Source organism: Blennius ocellaris, assembly GCF_963422515.1.
Source record: "Blennius ocellaris genome assembly, chromosome: 1".
NCBI lineage: Eukaryota > Metazoa > Chordata > Actinopteri > Blenniiformes > Blenniidae > Blennius > Blennius ocellaris.
In genome coordinates, this window is record NC_137650.1 from 9082842 (window position 1) to 9108998 (window position 26157).

General features: G+C 40.2%; 1 protein-coding gene across 1 annotated transcript; it reads right to left on the bottom strand.

Annotated features, from left to right (window-relative positions):
* Positions 1–450: 450 nt before the first annotated feature.
* Positions 451–25203, bottom strand: slc12a4 (solute carrier family 12 member 4). Its single transcript, XM_080496198.1, has 24 exons — positions 24999–25203; positions 14540–14637; positions 14307–14438; positions 13783–13929; positions 12911–12965; positions 11936–12066; positions 11581–11822; positions 10994–11208; positions 10104–10268; positions 9764–9862; positions 9601–9658; positions 9330–9504; positions 8562–8680; positions 8300–8398; positions 7984–8103; positions 7766–7870; positions 6527–6695; positions 5776–5971; positions 4628–4797; positions 4234–4365; positions 3864–3971; positions 2773–2960; positions 2539–2672; positions 451–2460 (listed from the first exon to the last, which is right to left on the bottom strand). The coding sequence occupies exons 1-24, from the start codon at positions 25132–25134 to the stop codon at positions 2369–2371; spliced, it is 3285 nt and encodes a 1094-aa protein (XP_080352324.1). The 5' UTR covers positions 25135–25203; the 3' UTR covers positions 451–2368.
* Positions 25204–26157: the final 954 nt, after the last annotated feature.

Here is a 26157-nt window from a genome sequence, read left to right on the forward strand (position 1 = left end):
AAATAGCAGAGCTTTTACTGTATGTGTATGACAGTTACGTGCATGGTGCAGTGCACATAAGTGCATCTAACATATTTCCGGTGTTACAGTAGGAAATTAAGTTAAGATCCCTAAATTCGGCAGCACCGTCACTGAAAGCTTGAGCTCCCCCATAGCACCAGCAAAAAAAAAAAAAAAAAAACAACCTCTGGAGCCGCCACTGGTTTTCTATACCTGCTTCAACCAGCATGGGTTTGTTTGGAGCTTGAGCTCATCAATACGAATGAGGTCCAAGTACACCTTGGACTCCATAACAGGGCGAATGCCATCAGATCCCTTTGGGCATTTTTAAGTTGTGGTGGATGTTTTTGCAACGGGATGAGAAAGCAAACCACGACACCCCCGGCAGTGTATAGTGTTTAGTTGCATGTTGTGCTTTGACAAAATAGTCCGGGGGCCCACAGGTTGGAAAGCAATTGTTTTGCTTCTTTATTCATCTTATAGCCTGACTACATCGAGGTTTACAAAACTTCATGAACATTTTCCTCTCAATTAATTTGCTGAACAGACAAATTCATTATTGCAATGTCTACACACACAAAAAAAACTGAAACCCAAATGATTAAAGAGAACAGCAGGTACTCAAAGCAACTCAATGAAAATACGCTGTGAAAACAGAGACTCAGTATTCAGTGCCAACATAACTGATGGGATTTTACACGGGTAAGATCCCTGGAGGTGGGTATGTTAATTTTTTACACAACCAAAAGAGCTGTGATAAAACTTGAGCAAAATGCTGCTCACAAACTTTTTGATTTTGGAGAGTATCACTCTGTCAAGGAATCATGAAGAGAAAACATTGATTTGGGTGACTGATGACGGCAGGTTAAGAGGGCTGAAGCACTCCAACCTTCCATTTGCTGCTGTCTGATTTTGTGTCTTAGTGTTTAACAGCACTGAAGAGTATTTTGTGTAAGCCTTACATAGAAGACACAGCTGGCTTATATGAGTCCTTAAGTCTTGACAACTGCTGCAGACAGTGTGTGTAGGGTTGTAGGCCCGATCGCAAAATGCTGTGAAAAGTTAGACGTGAAAAATTCATGTATCTGAGCTGAATTCAACACTTGAATCGAAGGAGAAACACCTGTTCCTTTAATACGAATAAAAATGTGTCATTAAAACGCAAACTGTATACCGGTTTAACAGCTGTTTCGCAAAAGAAGTCCATTAGGAAGTCAAACAACAACAAACTTTGCTACCAGTACTCAGAATGAGACCTTCATGCAAGATTGGGTTTCAGCCGGTTTGCTGGTGAGGTTTTTTTGTTGTTGTTGCAATTGTATCCCTCCTAACGTCAAAAATATCTGCAGAAGAGATGGCACTTACACCAAAGGAAGGAGTGTATCCTATCTACCGCCTCAAGTAACCCAATTTACATAAATATTTTGAAATTTAATTCCAGGAAAAGAATTCTAATATATATATATATATATATATATATATATATATATATATACACACACACACACACACACAAGTGCCCTTCAAAACCAATCCCAGTTGCATTGGATTGTTCTGTAGTATCCAAAAACCACCTGCATGCAGCCACAACAAAAGTCACAAACATTCACTCCGTCTTTCGTATGAAAGTTAAGTTTGAAGAGAAACACGTGTTTAAATTAAATAAATCCTTTCTTTTTCAAGCTGGTAAACTTTTTAGGCTGGTTAAAAGTAAAAAGTAAAGACGTAACAGTTTAAAGACCATTCTGCAGGGTTTTTTTTATCCTCTTATTAAGAAAAAACACAAATATCTTCCCAAAACATCAACACAATTATAAATTATAACTTTCTTCGTGATCTCTGCCATCTGCATATTTACAAACCCGATTCTGCGCCCACTCGCACACTCCAGCCAACATCACCTGCACAAACATATTTTCTATCGCCGGTGGGGAAAATAAATAAATAAATAAACAAGCGTGTGCCTCCAAGATAATCCAAAGATAAAAAGAGCTGTTTGAGGGATAAAACTCTGGGATTATATTAACATTACACGGATAAAACGTACGTTACTCAGAGTAGCTCTGTCTGCCAAATTGTCAAATAAAGATTTATTAAGTGTTTGCGACCTATAAATAAGAAAAGGTTTTTGTTTGACAAACAAGCATTAAATTCTCTGGGAGCTTTCATTTGTAAAGACAGAGCAGACCGGTAGATATGTACACTGTGACATCCAAATATTCTACAAGAATAGAATGAACCTCTTTTGTACATAAACGTTCATACAAAAGTGTAAAAAATTATGCATCTACCCAAAAAAAAAAAAAAAACTGTGTTTTATCCAGAGGGGGAATGTATGGAGAAGCCCTTTGAAGCAGTGTCTAGCTGGTCAAGAGTAGATGGTGATGACCTCTCGCCCTCCGCCTCTCACCAGCAGCACTCTTTCCAGGCCTTCAGTCAACACCTCCAGAAACTCCATATCTGAGGCACGGGAGGTTAAAGACGAGAACAGAGAGACAGATTCCACCACCTCTTGACGCTCTTTCAGGTAAAGGATACAGTTCTCATCTCCGTCTGCGTTCCGAGGCGGCCCCGGCATGTTGAGCAGCACCAGTCGAGCGTCATGGGACCTGTTGACGATCACCTCGTTCAGCTTCACGGCCGTGTGCATCCGACGTACGTTGGATTGATCACTGGATGGCAACCAAAAAGACACAAGTTTGCACTGCAGCTCAACACCGACAGAAGTCAGTTGGATGCACACGGAGATGAAAACCTCTGGACTGGACTCACGGTTTGAGGCTCATGAGCTCTCTGAAGTTCTCCGGGGCGTTGTTCCTATTCTTCCTCTCAGCCTCGCACCTTTCTCTGGTCCATGTCATGTGAACTTTCTCCGGAGGAACGTCCACAACGTCCTCCTCCTCATCTGAGTAGAGACTCCCCATGCGCACCAACGAGTGTCTGTCCTTTACCAACTGGGCCTGCAGGCCACACAGAGATAGTTCATTCCTTGATGCTAAAACTAATATTACTGCATTGTTGTGGTAGTTTGTTTCCACCAATTAGCAAAGTGAACGGATTTCAGCGTGATGCCTGCGTGGCACTACGTGCCTACTTTTGACATTTTAAACCTCAGTTAATTATTTTGTTCAGATCGACAATACATTAACCCTTTATAGGGTCCTCATTGAAAAGACTTTAAACTTTTGCGCATTGCTGGGGTATTTTTTTAAAAGTACTTTTGGAATACTTTAAAGTTATTGACCAAAGTACATAAAAAAAAATTCACAACTTATTGTAAATCTATTTACATTTGATGTAGATTTCACAATTCTATTGTCCCATAGCAGCAGTGGCCTGCTAAAAAGCATTTTTTTTTGTATGAAGAATTACAAGTTTTGTGTATATTTTAAATCGAGTTTGCTTCTCTTTGTTTCTTTCTCTGTCTTTTGTACACGTTCCAAAATCCACAAATAAACAGACAGACAGACAGACAGACAAATAAATAAATAAATAAATAAAATGCAAATCCTCTCAAAGGTACTGACCTCTAGTGGACCAATGACCTGTTCATGTTGCAGTTCACAGGATAATGCATGCACAGTTTGAAGATGAGTCCACACACACGTGAAGGTGAACCATCATAATGGAATCACAGAGTGGGAGTGAAAGGCTATGTAATCAAATGCAATCAAGTTCCCACAAGGCATCCCTGAGATATTGTATTAATGAGAATGAATTCCACAAACGACTCCCTGAAAAATAAATGCCTGCAGTCCACAGCTGTTGCTGGCATGGAGGCCTAATTATTCATTTACATCTGTAAATTGCTTATTTTCAGGCTCATGCAAAACAAGCAAATGGGAAGAAAAACAAAAGCCCACCTCTCTTTGTCTTTCTGCACTGGACAGCCTCATTTGCCTCAACATCTGGGACCTCTGCTCCATCATTAATGTTCGCTCGTAGGTGTACGCCGAGATGTCACTGTCATGCTGGAGTCCCAGTGGAGAAACACAACGTTACCGACTTTAACAGGCCTGTGACAGATCGGCAATGTGACAGTGAAGCATTGTTTTCCTGAACAAATAAAAGCGATGGTTTCAACTGAATCAAGTTCGAGGTGCAGCTTTAACTTCTGAGTCAAAATCATTTAGTTTTTAGTTGATTCTATCAAAAATAAATAAGAAAGAAAATAAAACTTTCCTGTCATTAATCATTTCTTCCTCAAGTGAGCTTTTGTGTGAGAAATCTTACCATCTCCACCACTTCCACCTCGGCTTCAATTCTCAGCTGATAAAGGAACGTGGCGAGATCTTTCTTCATCTGGATGCTGTTGTCATCCATCTGGGCCACAGTGAAGATGCGCATCTTACATTTTCTCCACACCTAAAATGCAAATATAGCCGTGAGGCTCAAAACCTCGCTTTTTATCAACGTGCATAATGTAAACTGAAGATAGTAGATACGAACATCCATAAAAAGCAAACTTCCTGACTAAAACGGATGCAGAATGTAGACTATTCTATGTGTTGCGTGCGAAAACGCAGCAAACACATACGTATGTAGATGGAGACGCCGTGAAAACGTTGAAACGGAGTTATTGTAAGCTGAATCTGCAATATATGTTTACTGAGCTCTGTCGTCTCACTTTATGCTGTTTGAGCAGGAAAGGCAGCAGCATGAGCATCCCGCCGTCGTGGACGATCCACCACACGTCGATGTTGCCGTCTGTGAAGCGCTCGTGGTTGCTCGGATAGAAGGAGACGTTCTTGGGCACCATCAAGGCCAGGTGGGCGGCGGTGGTGCAGCGGACTGTGTCTGGGTGGTTAACACAACATGGAAGCTGAGGAATTTACTACACTCTGTACATTAAGCACACTGGAGTACATCTTCTGAACACCGTTTATTTGCTGTGCGTATTGATTTTTTTTACTATTGAATATCTGGAAAATGAATGATGAGCGCAGTAACAAACAAACGTAAGCTTTTCACATGTCTGATATGTTTCCAGCAGTTTAAAAAAAAAAAAACTCATGAGAGAGTCAAGTATTATTGAAGTGAAAGGAATGCATCATCAATATATACATTTAAAGCTAAACTGAATCAACACACTTAAAATTAAGTACTTTTTTTTTAAAGCAGCAATTCACTGGATCAGAATTAGCTCAGATTATTCAGTCAGGCATTTTACTATGATTAAAATATTAGGTTTGTCAGACTGTAGCAGCAGATTTGATGATTTCTCTCTGATACCTATGTATAAGGTCCAGATTGTTATTAAAGAAGGGGGAAGGACATAGTTAAAAAAAAAAACAAAAAAAAACAATACATTAAAAGTGAAAATAATGATTAAACAAAACGCTTAACAATTTTACTGCAAAATGCAAAAAGAAATGTAAACACAAGGCCATCTTTGTTGCACTGGCTGCAGAGACTCACAATAGCATTTACTTTCCTCTCAACAGACGTCATTCTTTCCCCATGGATCTGCTGTTTGCTATAATATTAAAATTTTGAAAGCACGGAAAATCCATAGCTAATTGTATTAAATAGAAATGCATTCTGTGAGTGTGAGTTTAGAGTTAATTGTTTAGATTTCACTCTCGATTAATGAGATGTGTCAGTTCTGCCCAATGTACTTCGTCTAGTCTGCTGGTGAAGTAGCGCTAACCACTATGTAAAGGTTTATATAGAATTTCTAAAGTTAATATCAACACAAAGTTACAACGTATGGATATATACAGCCTTAAAGCATTTTTTAATGTTATATGACTGGAGTGTCATTGAGGCTCTTACTGATGAAGGTCTTCCAGGCACGGGGGTCTTCGCTCTGTCTCCAGCCGTACGGCCAGCCCATCACCACCGTGTTGTGTTTCATCCCTCCCAGACCGCAGGACTGGATCAGATGGACGATGCCCTCGCGCACCTTGGTAGCCACCACAACCTGGCAGAAACCTTTGACGCGCTCGATTTCCATCATATTCTTGATCGCCTGGAATTGGATTGGAAGTGGAAATGGATTGTTAATACAGCGCGAATCGTTCAGTTTAGATTATAAACCGCATGAACCATTTGAACTGCTGAAATTGCACTGATTCACCTTCAGCACCTCGATGTAGAGCACCACACCTTATTATAAAGATGTCTTTTGATATAGTATTGCCTCAGTACAGCGTGAACTGAACGTTACTTAAACATTATTTCACATTAACAATGAGCAGACATCTTTGAGTTTTCACCAAACACATCACATTGTCTGAAATACCTTTATGTCACAGTGAAGTACTGTTTGTAATCACACACACACACAACATTTGAATAAGTGAAATTATACACTATTGCCATTGCTTAAAAAAATGTTATACACATTAGGAAATTCTGACTTTTTACATTCACTGTGAAAACCCAATGCTTCATTGTGGGGTTTTTTTTGTTTTTGTTTAGTTTTTTTTAAACTGCCTGGGCTAACAATAACCCTTGGCACAGTCAGCAGTCCAGTACAATAGAGGACAGTACGATATATTGTCTGCCCCTTTCCAGCAATTACCTGTTCAGCTGCCTGCAGTTCTCCATAGCTGTCCAGGAAGTTACCCTGCACGACAGAGCCCACGATGGTCAAACCCTTTCCTGCCTTCAGCTGGGATGCAAAAGTGAGCATCCTGGGATATTTGACGTGGAGATCCTCGTCCAGCTTCAACAACACCAACAGCTGAGGTCTGAAATAAAGACAATAACAGACTGTATTAGAGATATTAACGGTTAGAAAAGGTTGTTGCTTCTCCTCAGGCCATATTGAATGAGATGTGACTGTATAGAAGAGAGACTGAGAGAGAGAGAGAGAGAGAGAGAGAGAGAGAGAGAGCGAGAGAGCGAGAGAGAGTGACTGCAGGTAATCGTCTATTAAAAGAAGACTGGTCTCTGTCAGCAGGACACATGGAACGATGATAGATGAAAGGTGGGACTTTGTACTCATCAATTATTCTCTCCTGCAGACCTTCAACTGAATATGAGCTACAATCTTACAGAATCTGTAAGTTTAATCATTTGCGGATTTCTATCGTCACTTAAGACGCAATGAACAAATCACATATAATAGAAGTACATTTTAACAAACACATTGACACACTGAATCTTCTGGTTGATTGTTTAAATTCAGGATTTTTTTTCCTTTATTACATTTTCTCTTGAATGTTTAAATTAACAAAACATCATGCATCTATTTAAATATAAAGTAATTCACATTTTAGTCAAAGACAAGCTCAAAGTATTTGTTTTAATATCAGGATATATTGGAGTATGAAAACAGTATTTGCATATTTCTTTTAACTATTCCATGAATCTCAATAAATATAAGTAAAGGTTTTTGTTCCTTTAATTAAATTATAAAAAAATATATTAGAGTAACGCTTTTTTTTGGCATCTCACCTCGCAGTGGTTAATTTTCTTCTTCATCACTTTCTATAATGTACCCTTCTTAAAGAAAGAACTGGGATTGGCTTCCGCAGCCCACAACACTCAACTCGATGATGAAGCAGTACCAGTAGACGAATTATTTAAAATAATGTATTAGTTAAATGTTAATACTTTTCAAGAGCATTGGGAGACAAAACATGTGTTGTTCAGTTATGGCGATGTCCAATGTTTGTAGTCACAATTTGATAGTTTTTTAATGTATTTTGTCAACCTTGTTGTCATGTCTGACTGTAAACATTTGTATTTAAACATATAAATCCAAGCAGATCGTCAGTATTAAACAGTAACACTCAAACAGGTGTTGGAGTCATACCTCCAGTTTTTGGTGTGTGGCGGCCCTGCTTCTAGCCTGAGCAGTGCATAGCGTGCGCCACTCAGGGAAAGTCCTCTTATACCGTCTCCCCACTCCTTCTCAGCCCTGTTTTTCAAGGACACAATCTCATGTTTATACTCGCACGTCACTCACGACAAACAATGATAAGACTTCAATATTGCAAGATGAGCGAATGGCTGATTAGATTCCAGACCTACCCCTGGTACTCGATGTACTTGTAGATCATCCCGGCAATGCCCATGGCCACGATCGCGTAATACCACGAGGAGATGAACATGAGAGCCAGACACATACTCATGCCAAGGAACGACAGGGCCCTGCGGGAGTGACACATAAAGACTGGAATTATGTGTTTGCATCGGAGTAAAAGGGGCCTGCGCCAAAACAATGGCCAAACAATCCTCCCTCATATGATATAGTTAAATAAGCCTGAACTGAAAAACAATAAAATATGCAAAGTATGCCAGAATGTATAAACAAATATGTGAAACACTGGTATTTGCCGTCACTCACCAGTGATAATATCTGAACCTCGGCCTCCAGTTTGGTGTGCGTAAGAGAGTCTGTACTGCGCAGGCCAAGTTCACGAAGAGATAGCACATCAAGAAGAACCTACAATGGATAAAAAAGCAGCACACGAATGAGGCGGTACAGCAGATACACATATATGAATATAACAGTGGCGCTACTGATGGAAAAAGATTGAGCGCAATTGTTACGAGTGCTCTTTGACACAAGAGCATGAGTCGTGCGAGTGTTTGTGTGTAAGGCGTACATGGAAAGGATAGGAGCCACCATATCCAGCGAGGCGATGAGGATTCCCAGCTCGGCGATGAGGCCAGTGAGCAGCAGCGCCCACGTCGGCTCTCCGTTGCTCTTTCCATGACCGAACACCTGGGAGAGAAGCTCAAATTATTCACACAAGATTCCCTGTTTGTTTAGTCCATCAGATAAGCGTGCAAATCAAATGCAAATTGTTGCTCATTTTTTCTTATGCTTCACTACAGCAACACTGCAGGAATAGAGACACTGGAGCTGAATGGTTTGTAGCAGGAGTGGAAATGATGAAATGATCCATTATATTGTATTTAAGTAGTTTTTTGGGGGAAACTTGCATTTTTACTTCTTAATTTTGAATGCTCCACTAAATTTTACGGATACTTATACTTGAGATCTCATTTGCTACTTTTCAAATTATAAGCGGCTTCAGATTACTCCCACAATTTGAAGTAAAATTCAAAACTTCTTAGCAGTATTTTTACAGTTAATCACAGAGGAAGAGAGAAAATCTCTGATTATATGTACATTTGTTAAATTGAATGCCTGCTTGACAATATGTTTAAAAAAAATTTAAACATATACTATTTTCACTCAAGTATTTTTTTCCACCTATAGTTTGCAGGTCAATGTCATCATTGACATAACATTATGACTGTTGATTATTTGTCAAAATAAAATACTACATGTGACAACCGTGAAATAGCGATGTTCACACGATGCCAATGGTCTCAGGAGAAGAGTGTTTCATATTGTTCTCTCTCACCCTGAGGAAGGGGATGATGTTGTCCTTGGCAATGGCCTGCAGAAGTCTTGGAGCTCCCGTGAGGGATTGCAGACCCGCCCCAACAGTGGAGAAGAAGGAACCGATGACAATAACCCACGGAGATGGCCAAGATAGAGTCCCAACCACCAAGGTTTTTCTCACTGCATCACCAAACCTGCAAGTACAGAAGGTTGTGATTGACGCCTATGATCAAGAATCTTGTTTAAAAAAAAAAAAAAAAAAGTATTCTGATGGACTCATTTGAACTTACTTGTCCCGCAAGACGACTCCCTCTATGCAGGCTCCAAACAGGACAACTGAACTTATATCTGAATGCAACTTGTCAAGGACTATAATCGCACAGAAACGTGTATTTCAAATCTGCTTCCAGTTCTCTGAGACGGAAGAAGGTTGTGCAGGCAAAGTGAGGATACAAACAAGTGTAGTAGTGGTTATAGCTAAGATAGTTCCTATGGGGATTGACTTCTGAGCATCCCTGAGATCTCCAGATCTGTTGGAGCCTGCCATTATTCCTGCAACAGACAGAACGAAAGCTGAAACAGACGATTTGAGGCTGTACAATAATGCCACCTGCTGGTTAGTTCAGGGAAAAGTTTAATCATTGTCTAATTTGTGCCTCCATTTAACCACCTCATACTCTCAAGCATTTATCATACAGCGTCAACTATGTTTTACAGGAAGTTAAACATAAAAGAAGAAACATGCTTAATATTAAAGAAGAAAGGAATTGTCTGCGTTGTAACTCGGTTGTACCTGTAGCAGATGGAAAGAAGATCCCCACCAGAAGTGTGAACGATGTAGCAATGTCTGCTGAAACGTACATGTACATGTTTTCCATGGCACTGGGAGTGTCCACTGACTGCAGCCCTGCCTTGTCCAAGATCTCCCCTTTCAGCATGTAGTCGCTCCACATGTTACCTGCAGCAGAAGCGAATCACACAATTCTTGAACATAAAGTAGGAAAAAGATTTGACCTGAATAATAAAATATTCTAAAATAATATATTGCAATATAGTGTGTTTTTTATTTCCCAAAATTAAATGAAATGTTTGCAATAATTCAGTTTGTGTGATAAATTGAAAATGTGCTCCTTTCTTATTGACAAAAATATTAGTAAAGTGTTCTAATTTGCACCCACACGTCACGTATTTTCCGACATCGCAATGCATGTGTCTTTGATGAATTTATTATGTATTCACTATTTGTGGGATGTATGAGGAGTAATTTTTCTGAGTAATGCTTGAGGCCAAATACAACTCGGAATTTTACAGAAACTAGTTGAAATTCAGGAAAAAACAAAGGAGCTGTGATGATCATGACCTCAACTGTCACATGGTCAACATCCCAAAACAAATGTATGAGGACCCCTGGAGTCTCATTTTTCTGCTTGATATTCATGTTTTTGAATTACAAAATGAAGACGATGCAAAACAAAGTCGATGAGAGATTGGAAAGGTTCCACAGGTGGAGGAGTTCTAGTATCTCAGGGTCTTATTCACAAGCTATTGGGAAGAGAAATCATGAAATCATGGGGGGGGGGTCGCCACAGCAATGTCATGTGTGGAAGATTGATGGATGGTGCAGGTTTGGATGGGTGGACATGCAAATATAATAGTAATAACAATATCATGTTCCTGTCTTACCTCTTATAATCCCACTGCTCAGTCCAGGGATGCCCTGAATCTCTGTCACATTGTTCTGGGTGAAGTAGTCGTCACACTGGGCGCTACTCATGTTTCCTGGCACACAGAATCTCTCCCACAGCTGACTGGGCTCTGTGATGTTGCCGTTCATAACAGTCTTTGCACACACATCAAAGCGATCTCTCACCAAAGTCCTGTTGCCCAACATGCAGATTCTACAGCAATAAAACAATGGAAAATATGACAATGTTACGACGTACATCGCCATCATATCTGCTTCTAACATCTTCATAATCATCACCACGGAGCTCTTTTGCATTATTACAGCCATCAATTCAGAGTTATTTGCTCGCAATGTCATTGATGATTATGGAATGATCTGTGGCTCAAAATCACTTTGTGAGCAAGTAATTGGTAGCAGATGGAAACTGACAAATAGAATATGAAAACAAGGAGCGTAATATAAAACTATGGAACACATCTATGATACTCAAAAATTAGTGCTCTCTCGCCCCATCGGATTCTAATTCTACATGAAGGTTTCCGTTAATAACGATCACAAGCTGTCTATTGCAGCAACAACGTACGTGAATTCCGGTGGATGAGAAATGGATTTGATGGCTCCAGCATAGATGGACACAATCGAGATGATGACACAGGCCAGAAAAAGCGAGGCCAACTTGTTGACATATTTGACTCCCACAAATACCACCACGGCCATCAGACTGAGGCATATTGAGCCGTATACACGCATGTTGTTGAGCATGGCGCTGTCGCTGCCGTGGGACTCCGTGGCTTGAAAGATGGCTGCCTGAGGGACCAGGTATTTCTGGAGAGGGAACGATATGAGAGGTAGGTAAAAACTGCTGCAACTGCATTGAGCTTATGACACGTAGCAGCCAAATATGATCAATTGAAGTGAAGAATAATGTTTGAACAGACCAAGAAGATTTCGATAGCCCCCAGTATGTACATGGCAGAGGCGAAAGTGGTGCCCAAGTAGAAGCAGAGCCCAACAGCTCCGCCAAACTCCGGGCCAAGGGACCGTGAAATCATAAAGTAAGCACCTCCGGCTACAAAAGAAAACAATAACGGTTATACATATAAAGCTTGTAGGAATCTTTTAATTTGTGTTGCACAAATCTCTGTTTGCTGCGAGTGTAAAAATATTAGCGTTAACGTTTCTCTAGTTGTTTCAGCCTGAATTAAAACATTTTTTTTAAATCAAACTGTAACAACGCCGACGCCAACTGCTTCTACAACTTTAGAGCTCGATATGTAATGATGAAATGTAACAACGACATAAATTGTTATCAAATATAATGTAATAAAATCTATATCTCCATTTTGCCAAAACAGTACTGTAAAACCAAACTGTGGTGACATACAGAACATCAGCACATTCTAAATAAGAGACATGGGGAATTTGTTCGGTCTGCTTTCAATTGTTGAAAATGTCCTCAGACAAATTGCGAGCTGCTTGAACTCCGGTGCCCCTACGACAGGGACCCATGGTGGGGGGTCACAGAGTTACCAAAACATCCACAGAACTGATCATACATTAGTGAAGTATAAATGTAGGATCATACACTTTAACACAGAGAAGAACCAAGTGACAATTTGGTGTATATATTTTATATATATATATATATATATATATATATATATATATATATATATATATATATATATATATATATATATATATATATATATATATATATATATATATATATATATATATATATATATAAAAGTATTCAAGGTCAAGGTCAAGGTCAAGAAAAAAAATATTTATAGAGCACATTTACAAACAGCAGCCACTGCCCCAAAGTGCTGTACAGATCCATACAATAAAACAATCAACATTTAATACAAATAGATAATAAAATCAACATGAGAAAAAAAAAGTATTACCTGGAACAACACCATTAGTAGCAATGGCACTCATTGATATAGCCGTAAGCATCGTCTGTGAAAGAATAAAAAAATATGCAAAATCAACATAAATGATTCACACACGACGAGTACAACAACCTCCTGGTGAATAAATATTGATATATATGATTATATATATATAATATTGATTTCAACAATATGGTTTTTTATATTTAGTATGCATTTTGAAAAAAAATCAAACTAAGAATCTGTAACTTATGTTCCCTTGTAAGTGTCTCTGAATGTGTGAACCATTTCTTTAGTGTTCATGGGAATGCCATGTCTTGCAACCTGCTTGTACGTTCAAGTAAATTCACTTCAATATTGGTGATGTGCAGATAATGGCTAAAATAGTGATATTTATACAACAGCTGAGATTCATTACAAAACATGCAGATCATTTCAGACTGAGAATAAATCACAGCAACGGTGGATTGAAATCTCCAGCGAGGGCTAAAGCTGCAATTCTACAACAGGAGAGGCAGCAGCTCCTCAACTAGTTTAATTTGCAACGATAGATAGGCTCACAGAAACTGCTATTAATTTAAGATAAGAATCAGTTACTACTGCATTACTGCCCAAAGTACTGGCGTTATATTAAAACATTATCATACCCTTACTGCGGTGGGACGAGAGAACAAACTCAACTTATCTTTATATTTTAGGACTCACTCCACTATCACTCCATGCAGAGAGGTCACGGTCTGCACACACTGGCTGCTGCTTACGTAACACGTGCATTGATTGTCTGGATTTGCGATAAAAAGCCGCCACATGCCTCTCACAAGGGGGTTGAGGCAACCCCACTCGCGTGACGAGGTGCAGCGATGTGCGTATGTGGGCATACTAACGCATGAGCAGCACATGAGGACAATCAGTAGGGACTGTATGATGCCGGCCATGCCCACGATCCACGTGAGTCGGAGGAAGAGGATGACGCCGAAGATGTTCTGGAGACACGGCAAGTAGACGCCCATCAGAGTGCCCATGTTGGGAGACTGAGAGAGCGAGAGAGAGAGAGAGAGAGAGAGAGAGAGAGAGAGAGAGAGAGAGAGAGAGAGGGAGGTGGGGTGAGCAAATAGAGAGGGGAGAGTATTGAGCATGACATTTCAGGAAACAAGTGCATTGATCATTACTATAGATTGATGTACTTTTTAAAGGTCAGCCGTGTTATCAGCCCTTGGCTCGTATCAGACTCTTACAGGGGCACAGTCTAACTGCAGAGTGTACAAAGACACAGACACTCAGTCAACAAGCTTTAATAACTTGGTTATTGAGGCCCGGAGCGAGCCAGCCGTGCATTGTATACTTGACGACAACAGTAAGCCAGTGTGTTCCCGAGATTTTTTGATTTTTTTTTTCTCAGACTGCTGACCTTGGGGGTCTTCCTACGTGAGGCCTCGGCACTCTCCTCCTCTTCGTGCTCCTTGGCTCCCTGGGTGATGTTGGTGTAGTTGACCAAGCGGCTGAGCAGAGAGGAAACTTTTGGCCGGATGTCCAGCTCTTCCTGGGAGAAAAGACAGAAGAAATGGGGGCGGAGGTTCATTTCACACGACTCACTTGAAATGGTCATTCAGCGGGAGCTGTTGGAAAGTAGTATGATCAAACCTCGAACAAGGCCAGGTTCCTGTCATAGAAGTCATTTTTCTTGCTCGCAGAATCAGAGCTGTTGAGAAACGGGCTGTCTTCTTTGTGGTTCCCATGTCCTAGTGAATGAAAGAAAGAAACCGTAAACTCATTTTAGCTTGAGCCAAACGGGCACGTTGTCCTGGTGAAGTTATAAAATACTCATTCGGACCATGCAGATAGTATCACTGACAACATGTGGTTGTTTTTCTATGCAAGCTGTTAATTGAAATTAACAAGCACTGATGGATACAACTACCATGAATGAGCATTAAAAATAAAATAGCATTGCTTGATTGTAAGATAAAAAAATGTAAATTAAAAAAAAGCATTTCATAATCAAATTAAAGATTAAAAGGATTGTTAAAAGTATGGCATTATGAGATTAAAAAAAAAATCCCCATTGGGAAATTAATATTAACTGCAGCTTCGTTTCCAGCTTTTACTGTTAATCGAAACATCTCATCTTCTTATCATCTCTTCTGAGCAGTAAACACAAATCGTGAGGAAAAAGTGAAGTGAACAGCGACCGTTAAAAGCCAGGGCGAATGACAAAGCAACGTCCAGGTGATAAACAGGCATATGATTAGATTTCACTCTCGTTAAAATTGTGCTTCAGAAGAAAAGAAGCGAAACACAGATGAGCACAGCGTCTGGGGCAATTACTGCATGTGAAGCAGCAGCACAAACTTTACTGCGCACACATTAACACTCAGATGCACGCTCACACCTCATTACCTAGAGATTGCCCAACCTTGGGTTATTGGAGCATGTAAACTTTAACAGTGGCATTATGGATCCCACATTCATTTCCCAAGAAGGCAAACAACAAACAAACAAAGAACTTGCAAAATAGGCATGAAACAAGAAAGAAAAGTGTTGTCAGCTGTGCAGAGGACACCAGCTTTGTGCACAGGCCCAATGTCAGCGGTGGTCCTCACTCACCTGTGTTCTGTGTCCCATTGCTGCTGCTATCACTGTGGGTGAGCATAGCTATGCACCGTGTGCAGTCTGGTACGCAGCGCTATCAGCCTCACAGCTCAGGAGGCAGTCGATTACTATCCAGGACACCCATCCGCCCAGGGTGAAAACTCATTCAGAGGACTGATCTCACTCATAGTGCACACTGAAGGGGGCCGTTGGAAGGGGGGAGGAAACATTCACAATCCACACACGGACTTGACAGGACTTCGAAATGACTTGTGGATGTAATCTCATCTTAATTAATAAACCCTTAATCATAACCCTTGACTCATTTTTCAAACATGCCTTAGAGGTCACTGGTTAGGTCGAAGGTGTATCAATGGACATGGAGTTGTGAATATCTTATAATGAAATAATTATTGCAATGAATAATGACATTATTTTTCCAGATCGATGCAAGAGCCAGACCTATGCAACACAATGAGAAAAATGCACAGGTGCTTCAAATGCCTCGAATATTAAACAATGTTTGCTAATAGCTAATAACGGCACATTATTTGTATAAAAAAATATCAAAAACTTGTATTTTACAGGTCAAAATGAGGTGATTAGTGGAAACAATGAAAGCCAAATTTCTGTCCAACAAAGTGTAAAAGGATTTTGAGGAGTGGAAAGCAATTCTAACACTGCCTCCTAGTGTTGACTTTATATAAATACATTTGCAGTCAATGACAGGTCATTGTCTCACACACACACACACACACACACACACACACACACACACACACACACACACACACACACACACACACACACACACACACACACAATAACTACTAACAAGTCTCAATGTTTTGTTTTTTTGTTTGATTTATTGATAAAGATGTTCATATTAAATGCATTAATCACTAAAAAGCAATGATGAAAACATGAAAAAAAATCCCACCTGAAATCCTGCCTGCTACTCTGTTTTCCATTCAGACAAATGTGGGCAAAAGCATGCAGGTTTTTAGAAACACATCTATGGTATAGTTTCAATACTTGTAATTTTTCGCTTGAATAAGTTAGTTTTCACTGCGACATCACTGACATCATCTGCTCTGTTTCTGGGTAGTGTTGCATTAGAAGTGCCGCTCAAACTAAAACATTATGGTTGGACACAACAAACTACATTTTATTGGAAAATTACAGTCACTCTTATTTCTAGACTTTGCTAAGTCATCCTTTTGGGTGTTGCTTGTGGGCTGGCATTGTCCCACATGCTACATGTCTGACACACTTTATCTGCAATGATGAGTCAGCACTGCCGCGGATAAAAGTTCAAACATTTGCCGCCAGCAACACAAGCAACTAATTTTCCCCTAAATCTGAGCTCTGAAGGTCACTGCTCTCACGCCCAGAATAGTTCATCCAGTTGGTTTTTTTGTTCCTTTTTTTTTGACAGTAAACATAAAACTCACTTTAACAATAAGCAGTGACAGTGGGGGGGGGTTCTCTTGTTAATAACCACACATTAAATGCCTAATTGAAAATATTAAAGATTAACTGGCTTGTTATGAAGGTGGGCAGGAGTCGTGCTGTGAGCGCAGAACAGCAGAGGCTTTTACAGCAACGTGCGCTGACATGTCATGTGTGGCCGCCTCCAAATCCACTCACGGATACAGCAAAGAGATCAAAGAGCGCGCTGCAGTACGAACACAATTGCAGAAGGGGCTGTCTCTGGAAGAGTATCATTGTGGGCACTTATGACTTTTACTTTCTCAAGACTTTTCCTGTGTAGAATCAAACTTTTAAGGTTGACGTGTGACAATGAAAAATGGAAATAAAAATTATAATAATTTACCTTAAAGTTTCACTTCCTTTTTGACAGCAAAAGTTTTATTTGATTGAAAGCAGTGATTTTAAGCCAGAAATAATAACCCCGATATCCATTCTTGAACTTTTTTCTGTGATGAGTTAGTGACACAGGAGTGCCAGAGCTAATTATAACTGCAAGGCTTGAGACTGACAACTTTATTTACTGACTCCCGAAAAACAAAAACGCTGTGATACGTCTCGGTGCAACTAATTCTACACTTTAGCAACAGTTAAACACAATATTCAAGACATGTTTTGACATCGATATTGTTGCGTATTCACATCTAAATCCATCTTTCCTGACCAGTTGTCAAATCATTTCTTAAACTCTTAAGTTTTCATCAAGGAAACTTCCCAAAGAAGAGAATGAGGATTTAAAAGTTAACACCCACAAAACAGGTTGCTGCAGAAAACCCTCATCTACACATCCATCAATGTTCTTGAGTTGATGTGAATTCAGATTGCAGGTTGCTGGAGCTGAATGTGTGAAGGCCTCAAAGTACTCAGAATGAAGTATTGAGTGTGCGCACTAAACCACTGTGGGGTCTTCTCAATGTTCAATTAAAACAAAAAGAAAAAAAAACAAACCCTGCCATTTTAAAGCCGATTATAAATGGAAAACAGTATCACTGTCCATTAGCTTCTTAAGGTTTACAAAAGGCCTCTTTTTAAAACTTCCTGTTTAATAAACATTTAAGATTTAACACTGAGAGAGGCACAAAAGTCATCCGGATTAGCTTACACTGCATGGAGTTAGTTGGCAAGAATATTCACCTCATTACTTCTGGTTGGAGGGTGTATGCTCGGTTAAGTGTGCGGAAAAAAACAAAGCCACTTGCATATATACACACCCCTCTTCTTTCTACACTATTAGTCCTCAAGGCACGTCAAGCACAACGGTGCTGCATTGCTTGAGAGCTGCTCACACGATACAAAGATGAAAGTGTGAAAGTATAAACACCTGCAAACCTGCTTCAGTGCACCTGTTTGCATTGGAGCAGGTTTTGGTTTCTATCTGCTGGAGACAGTTGTCTGTACAGGGTCTATTTACAAGGGCTGATTCATTTCTGTACACAAGCACCCTATTTTTGCAGTCACAGTGTCAACTATACATACATGTACATTAAATAACACAAAAGTTCAAGAAGTTTACTCATGTAAGACACAGAACAAGCTAATGAAGCATCCAGCTCTTCCAGCTCTGCTGACATTATTTAAATATCTTCTTTTCATGACTCATTTGTCATGAGGAGGAGTTGAAGAAGCACAAAAACGAAGCCCCTCTTCTGTCATTGTGTGTTTGTGTGTGTCACGAAGCTAACGTCATGCTGCAGAGTGGTGCATTACTATGATAACAAGACACATCCAAGTGAACCTGGAGACATGTGATCACTATAAGACATGATTATCTCATGGGTACAAACTGAAGGCAGGACAGATGTTAGTAACACTGCACCAAAACTGAAAGGATTCCTTCATTGTAACTAAGGAATATCCAAGGATATAATCTGGTGGCATGCACATCATGACAGGGTTTCATAATTTCTTTTTTTTTAATGTTTACTTTCGATAGAACGTTGTGCATAGATGCTAAATGTTGTAGATGGATGATTTGAAGAACTACTGTCAACATACCAATACTAAACATTTTATAATACAAGAAGAAGCTTGAGAGTGTTAGAAAGAAGAATAAGGCTCCTCGAGGCACTGGTGTTCCTCTTTTAGAGACAAAGAGCCTACATTTTCTATGAAATTTTATTAATCTATTCTTACCATTTTGGCATATCATCTTCTTTCAAGAAAACAAGGCCCATTTTCAAAAAGCAAACTGCACAGTTTCTTGCAGTTTATAAAAGTAGCATGGTTTCATTTAACTTCCCTCTCCTCCCTAGCCTGTGGCAACAACTAATGTCATTCTATTACAGCGATAGGCCAACTTTAACTGTAATGGCGAAGTTTCATGTGGAGCTGAATCTGAAGAGAGCTGAGGAATGCTAACCTGCTGAGCCCCAGAGCAAAACATATTATCTTTGATGTGCACTAATGATGAGAGGAGATGGCAGCTCAGTCTGACGAACTCAGGGGGTAAAGGTGGGCGGGAAGGGGTGCATCGTGCAGCAATTTCCTAAAATACAAAATGAACTAAACGGGGAAGTCAGTGTCTGGAAAGCAAATGGATAAACACATCCACCGCAGGAAGTTCTTTGTAACCAAGTTTAAATGAGTTGCACAGAGTCCATACGGACGATTGGTACTTATTAATTCATGGAGAAATCACCAAAACACCACGTTGGTTTCCTCAACCCGTAACCAGAGGCATCGGGATTAGGAGGAATGTGTGTCTGTTTCAGGAGTTTCTCAAGAAAAACTTTGAAGGCCTGAAGATCCTAAACACTGACTACTAACTTGAGTATATGGCGTCCAAAGATAACGCCACAATCTGTTAGTTGACATTTTTGAACTGCAGATGCTAAGATCTTCACAAACTTTGCAATTGAAAGTTGAGGAACATTTTAATAAAAATCGATGAAGCGCTGCCTGATTTTATTTCAAAGAGATGTTGCCTCTCTTATACACTTTTCATACATGACGCCAGTTGATCATTTTTTTTTTTATGTGTGTAAGAAATATGAGTGTTTCAAATCAGTAAAGTTAGTTTTTTGCCATTTGACACACCCAACCTTCTCAGAATTAGATTTGTGGTGATCCCAGAGGGCTCAGTGGGTCGAGAAAGAAGATGTTCAGACGAATATGAGGCACCAGTGTGTCTGGCTCATTCATCCGTCATGTTGCAAAGGTTTGTGTAAGTTAAAGACAATCCGCCTGATAGAGTGTTCTGAACTATCAGAAGGCCAACACTGATAAATGCTGCCACTGAGGCATTGTCCCATGTTATAAAACAATTGTCAACAAATGGCTTACTGGTTACACAACTGACAGTTAAACTATGTGAATGACTTGTCTGGACGTCAGATTCACAATGTGGTTGTTTTTTTTTACCCTTAATAAAAGTCTTAGTCTCAGGTTTTATTGTGTGGTCTGGTAAGAATTGCATGCACTTGGTATAAACCAGGAGTCTGCAACCTTTTTGACCAAAAGAGTGTCTGATATGAGAGGGGATGGTTTTAGCAACTCTATCTATCAAACTGTGTCTGACATTCAATCTGATACAAATGGTGACATGTTATTTGATTATTAGTATTTTAGCAGGTTTAATCATTTGATCAGTTTTTTTCAGTTTTGACTATTTTAGATATTCGATTTATTTCTTAGTTTCAGCTGTTCAGGCTATGTTCCTTTTGACCTTTTCTGGGGATTTGAGCCATTTTGACTGTTTTAGCCACTTCAGCTGTTTATTTGTATATAAATGTGTGAAACCTTCACACTCTACAAAGGCTCCAGAGCTGCTGATTGCAGACGGTGGATAGCGATGGACATTGAATGAATTATAACCGTGCCATTGTTGGATGCCTGCAGAAACGTCTGTGCTTTCATTGGATGTGCAGACGGCCCTGCTTCAGGAAAATGTGTTAGGATAGGACAAAAAACTAAAAATCTACCTCCCCACCCGGGTTTGCTCGCAGGCTGAACACTTCTGTCTAACCTAATATAAAGAATATATTTAAGAGTACACTTTTACTGCCAAATCATGTTTACAGAGTTACATACTGGACTTCAATTTGCTTGGTCATGAGATCAGATATGGAGTTCAAACTAGTATGGAATTGGGTATTTGTCACTTTATTTTTAATTAATATAGTCATAGTGATGTGTATCAGTCTTCAGTCTGTCACTCTACTATTTTTTTGATCTTTAGAGATCATTACTATCGTCTGACCTTCATGTTGAATGGCACCTTGCACACTCGGCTGTCATTAATTACCTGTTCTGGTGACTGGAGAAGTGGAAGCAATCCATGCAGCAACCGGCTCTATTGCTGGATGTTTTGCAGCCTTGTTGTCACTCATGTGAATGAGGTGATCGAACCAAAATAACTGATGATTACATTTGCAAAAATTGCATCAAAGGAAGTTGTGTGTGATAAATAATCAAAGCAGGATCCTGCTTGCAATGATCTTTGAAGAGTATTAAAAAGATCAAGACCCAAAAGGTACATATAATTTTTTGGTAATTCACTCTGTCAGATTGCAAACACAACAGAAGCTGAAGCCAATGGCAATTACTAACCACAGGAAAACAAAAACCTCCCTGCACTCTCCAAGACATTCCAAAGAGCTGATACTGTTTGAAAGACAAACAGTATTACGATACACGTAACTGTCACTATTTGCATTGTGTGCCTATAAAGATGTGTAGTGTTTTGTGTTGACGTTGTTGTAACTCTGTCATCTGCGCCACATTTGTACTTCATAGTAAAGTGTTTATCTCTGGAAGCCTATCAGAGTGGCATCCCAGATAGCTTGACAGGAATGATCACCATGTTCTCCAGAATTAGAGAGGCAACACATGGCAACGTTCTCCAAATAAACCAGTCATTGCACAAACTCCCCAGGACCTGCTGAGTTTGACAAACTTGTACTGCCACATCATTTCCCCTTTACAGGAGGCACAGTACAACTGTTACATTCCCCAGAAACACAGGAAGAAATTATTGCCGGAGGTTTTGTTGATTAATGTTAACAGTGGATCAATTCAGTGTGTATTCCTGGCACACATTCAGCTCAAGAGAGCATTTCAATGTGGTTGTTTGTGTTTTCTGTCCTGTGAGTTTAACTGAACTGCACACAAGGGGAAAACATGTAAACTCCACACAGAAAGATCCCAGTCTGATATTTGAACCCACACCTTCTCACTATGAGTCATTATATCAATATTAGTGAAACGTGTCATCTGTCATTATAAACACCTATAAATCCATACATTTTCTATACCAAGTCACTATAATTCAGGGTCCCTTGACAGTTCACAAGACTACCATTACAAATGCAAAGACAGACAATCACGTAAACTCACATTCACACTTTAATTTAATCTTCTTTAAACTTCACGCTCAATTTAATCATTATTTAACCTGTCTTTATACTGTAGAAAGAAACACGCAAATGTGGGTTAATCATGCAAAATCCCACCAACGAGCCTCTAACATGGGGTATCCTTGCTGTGAGGTGAGAGTGCTAACCACTACCCCACCATTTGGCGGGATTTCCAGAAGAAGGAACTTTGAACTATTATGTGTTATTTTATTAATTCATTGATGTCAATAGTATTCTGCCCATCAGTCGCTATTTATTGCCAAACCTCAAAGCCTCAATAGGATTAATAAAAATCTACAGGTGAACTCTGATGTTACACTATGGAAACGACTTTTTTTTATTAAAACTGGAAAATATACAAGTAGAAGGGCAGATGATAGACATAGCATGGAAATGTCACTTTCAGCTTTCCAAAGAAGTCGATATAAAACAAAAACACAAGAACATTTCAGAAAACTTCAAAGGTCTTCTACAGTAAACCACTTTATCCAGTTTAGGGTTGTGGCGCACTGAAAATCCCAGCTAAGAGAAAAAGTTGAGAAATCTTAGGGTTTTGTTGGTTTAACAATACAAACAAAGACAACAAAGCTTTAATTATGGGTCGCATCGCAAAGCTCCATGCCTGTTGGCTGCAATAAAATACAGATAAAAGCAGATTTTTTTTCTTTTTTTCTGCAGCAGTAAGAGAGAGAAACAAGGAACGTGCAACACACTTTTCCCCCTGAAATGTAGCTGCTATTTCTGGGTTTGAAGCAGAGGCCTATTACAAAGATCGCAATGTTGGTCGTGTCCTGTGCTGAACAGTACTGACTTCATGGCCTGAGACAGAGTCTGCACTGTGTCACTTCCTTGCTCCTGACTGCGATATACAACATGTAACACAGCCCAGCACGCCACTCCCATGATGAAATCATCCAGCCTGCTTTTTTCCACAGTGACCACTCTCCCTCCCAGTTTCATCTCCAAGGAAATGTAAAGACACAAGGATATTCTTAGGACATTTGCTTTCCTTCAGTCTATATCTACGTTTGCTAAACAGAAAAAATACATGAAGGAAATAAGTCTAGATTCCAAACAAAAAAAAGGTAGTCGAAATTAAATAAAATGAGTCTCTATTTGTAAGCTTGTTTTTGTTTAAACCTTATGACACAGCTTGCCCTTTGCACTAAATCATGATTCACTGCTTCCTCTCCCCTCTTGCACCCATTTCCAACTTGTAGCAGCCGACAGTCACCCCTGCAGCCGTCCACTATTTTGCTTGCTGTTGTTCTCATACTTCAGGAAGCTCTCCTCGGGTGGGTTAGTAAGAATTATGACTGCAGGAAGATAGGGTTAAAAAGTTCCAGGCTTGCGGGGAACTCACCCAAAAAAAAACCCTTGAGGGTTATTTCAGGACATCTGTTTTTCTCTCTCTGTCATCATGACCCATGTGTGCGGAGTGATGTTTGGCTTAGGCAACACTCAAGCCACCTTTAACAGTAACATAAAAGCTCCAACTCGCATTGGCATTATGCTTGAACATCACGAAGAAGCATTGGGTGACTTCCACGCATTCCAGACATATACAAGCCGGCAGCTGGGTCAACATGTGCTGAGGATCTTTCTTGTTATGCTTCATGTATCAGTCCACTTTAAGCCCTTGGCTCGCCGAAGCGTGTCTCATCTCATCTCCATGGTAATGTTTTCTTGAAAATTGAGGCTCTCACACATTTATGCACGACCACACAGCAGAAGCACATGTCTCCTTTACCCAGACAAGTCTGGTTCATTCACTTACAAACTCAGAAACTCATAAACAACAGGGAACTGTGATCCTCGCAGATTTTTTTTTTTTTTTGGACCGTTTACAGCTTTTGGTGTTTCATTCGAATGCCACGCCTATAGCATGTGTCTTTTATAAAGACAAACTCTGCTTCCCAATAGGCTCGCTCCCTCAGCCCACACAAACTTTGCTCCCACATAATCCTGCCCCGAGCTACAAACTTCTTGCCGCTCTCCTTGTCTTTTCTCTGCCCCCCCCTTCATTATTCCATGAGAGACCGGCCCCACTCTTTCTGTGTCAACACTGAGAAAAAAAGAAAAAAAATCCAGGCGGGTGATAGTGTGAGACATGCTGAGGCAGACAAGCAAGATCGGAGAAATCTAGTCCTCTCTGTGAAAGGACATCCTTCTCTGGTACAAAGAGAGCTTCATCTTTTGTGCGTGGAAGCACTTGAGGCCTTTTCTTGTGGCGGCAGTACCAACCCCACCCCCTTTGTAAACCCCCCCCATTCAGTTCTCACCCATCTCATTGTTTCCCCTTTGTTGCTTAGCACTCCCTAAGTTGTGTGTCTATGTGATCAGATTTGTTCAACAAGTGAGAGAAAAACTCATTTAGAATGATTAAACAGAGAAAGACTTTCTCAAACTTCACCTAAAGTGAGCTGTCAGAAACTGACCATCATGTATATACTGTCTTCTGGCCCTGGATAATTGCCATGGTAACCATTCAAGCAGCTGGCCATAATACTCTCAGGAGAAAAAGTAATTTCAACCACACTCCGCTGGGTCCAGTCCATGTCAGGTATCACTTTTCAGAAACTTTCTCAACTCTGAAACTTTTTAGATGAGCCACTTTTTTGTTCAATCGGAGAGACAGCGGGCAGTGTAGAAATTGTGAGACTCACCATCAGAGCTGACAGTGTCCTGATGATCAGGGTAGTCCTGTCCAGTATCCCTGTAATCAACCCAGTTAATCCCCTCCAGGCTGTCGTAGCTGGCCTGAGCCTGATCCTTCACCGGTACCACAGTGAAGTGAGGCATGTTTTCATCACTCTCCTCTGCGTCTCAGCTCAGACTCACCATAGCAGGCTAGCTGTTAGCCAGCGTCAACTCAACTCCCACTAATGGCAACTACATTCCACTACACTGTGCTCACTTCCTCTGGAGGCTATTATCATACTCCCCGCCCACAAACCAGCCTCTCCTGCTTTTTTCTGTTTTGGGGTGGGAATTGAACTGAGTGGGACCTTGGGGAAGCATTTGGACGGGGACACTTACAACTCATCCCCACCCTCATGGTGAAGGGCTGACCTTTGGGGCGCAGCTTTCATTGAAGAGTGAGCGTGGTCACTGCCGAGTCAGGGTGACCCCCCCCTCCTCCCCAGTGTCTGTGTCATGATGACAGCTAACAGAGAAGTCCTTGTCTGTTCAAGGTCCACACAGGCTTACCTCTGTGTGTGTGTGTGTGTGTGTGTGTGTGTGTGTGTGTGTGTGTGTGTGTGTGTGTGTGTGTGTGTGTGTGTGTGTGTGTGTGTGTGTGTGTGTGTGTGTGTGTGTGTGTGTGTGTAGGTCCCAAAACACACAAACAGCAACGTGGCAGAAGCTGGAAAATAATCAATCTTAGTGAAGTGGAAGCACAGAGTGGGAACTGCTGGGAAAAAAAGAGAGGGGGCGGAAAAAAGGGGATTTGGTCACAATATGAGGAAACAAGAGACGAAGTCCAGCCCCTAAAGGTTAACAGCTTAAAAATCAGATCTCACTTAAATCTTTATGCTGAGAATCAATCAGAATCCAAAAGAACTGGATGCTACAAAATCAATGGGTGATATTACATTTTCCTTTCAAAAAGGAATTTAATAAAATTACTTCGGCACAGAAATGTGTGATGCTGCACATCCCTGTGGAGTTTGTTGTGTCGTCAACCTGTAGATTGAAAGCAATTGTGTTTATATGGATTTTTTTCTTTCCTGGCATCTTGTGACGTTATATATTGTAGAATAATAACATATATATGGGAATCATGTTTGAGAACTCCAAGAAAGAATAACATGAGCAACAGGTATT

Coding starts and splice junctions, on each gene's coding strand:
- slc12a4 (XM_080496198.1), bottom strand. CDS start 25,134: ATGCCTCACTTCACTGTGGTACCGGTGAAGGATCAGGCTCAGGCCAGC. Junction 4,366..4,627: donor TCCTGCTCAAACAGCATAAA/GTGAGACGACAG, acceptor TTTGCATTTTAG/GTGTGGAGAAAATGTAAGAT. Junction 2,673..2,772: donor GAGCTCATGAGCCTCAAACC/GTGAGTCCAGTC, acceptor GTTGCCATCCAG/TGATCAATCCAACGTACGTC.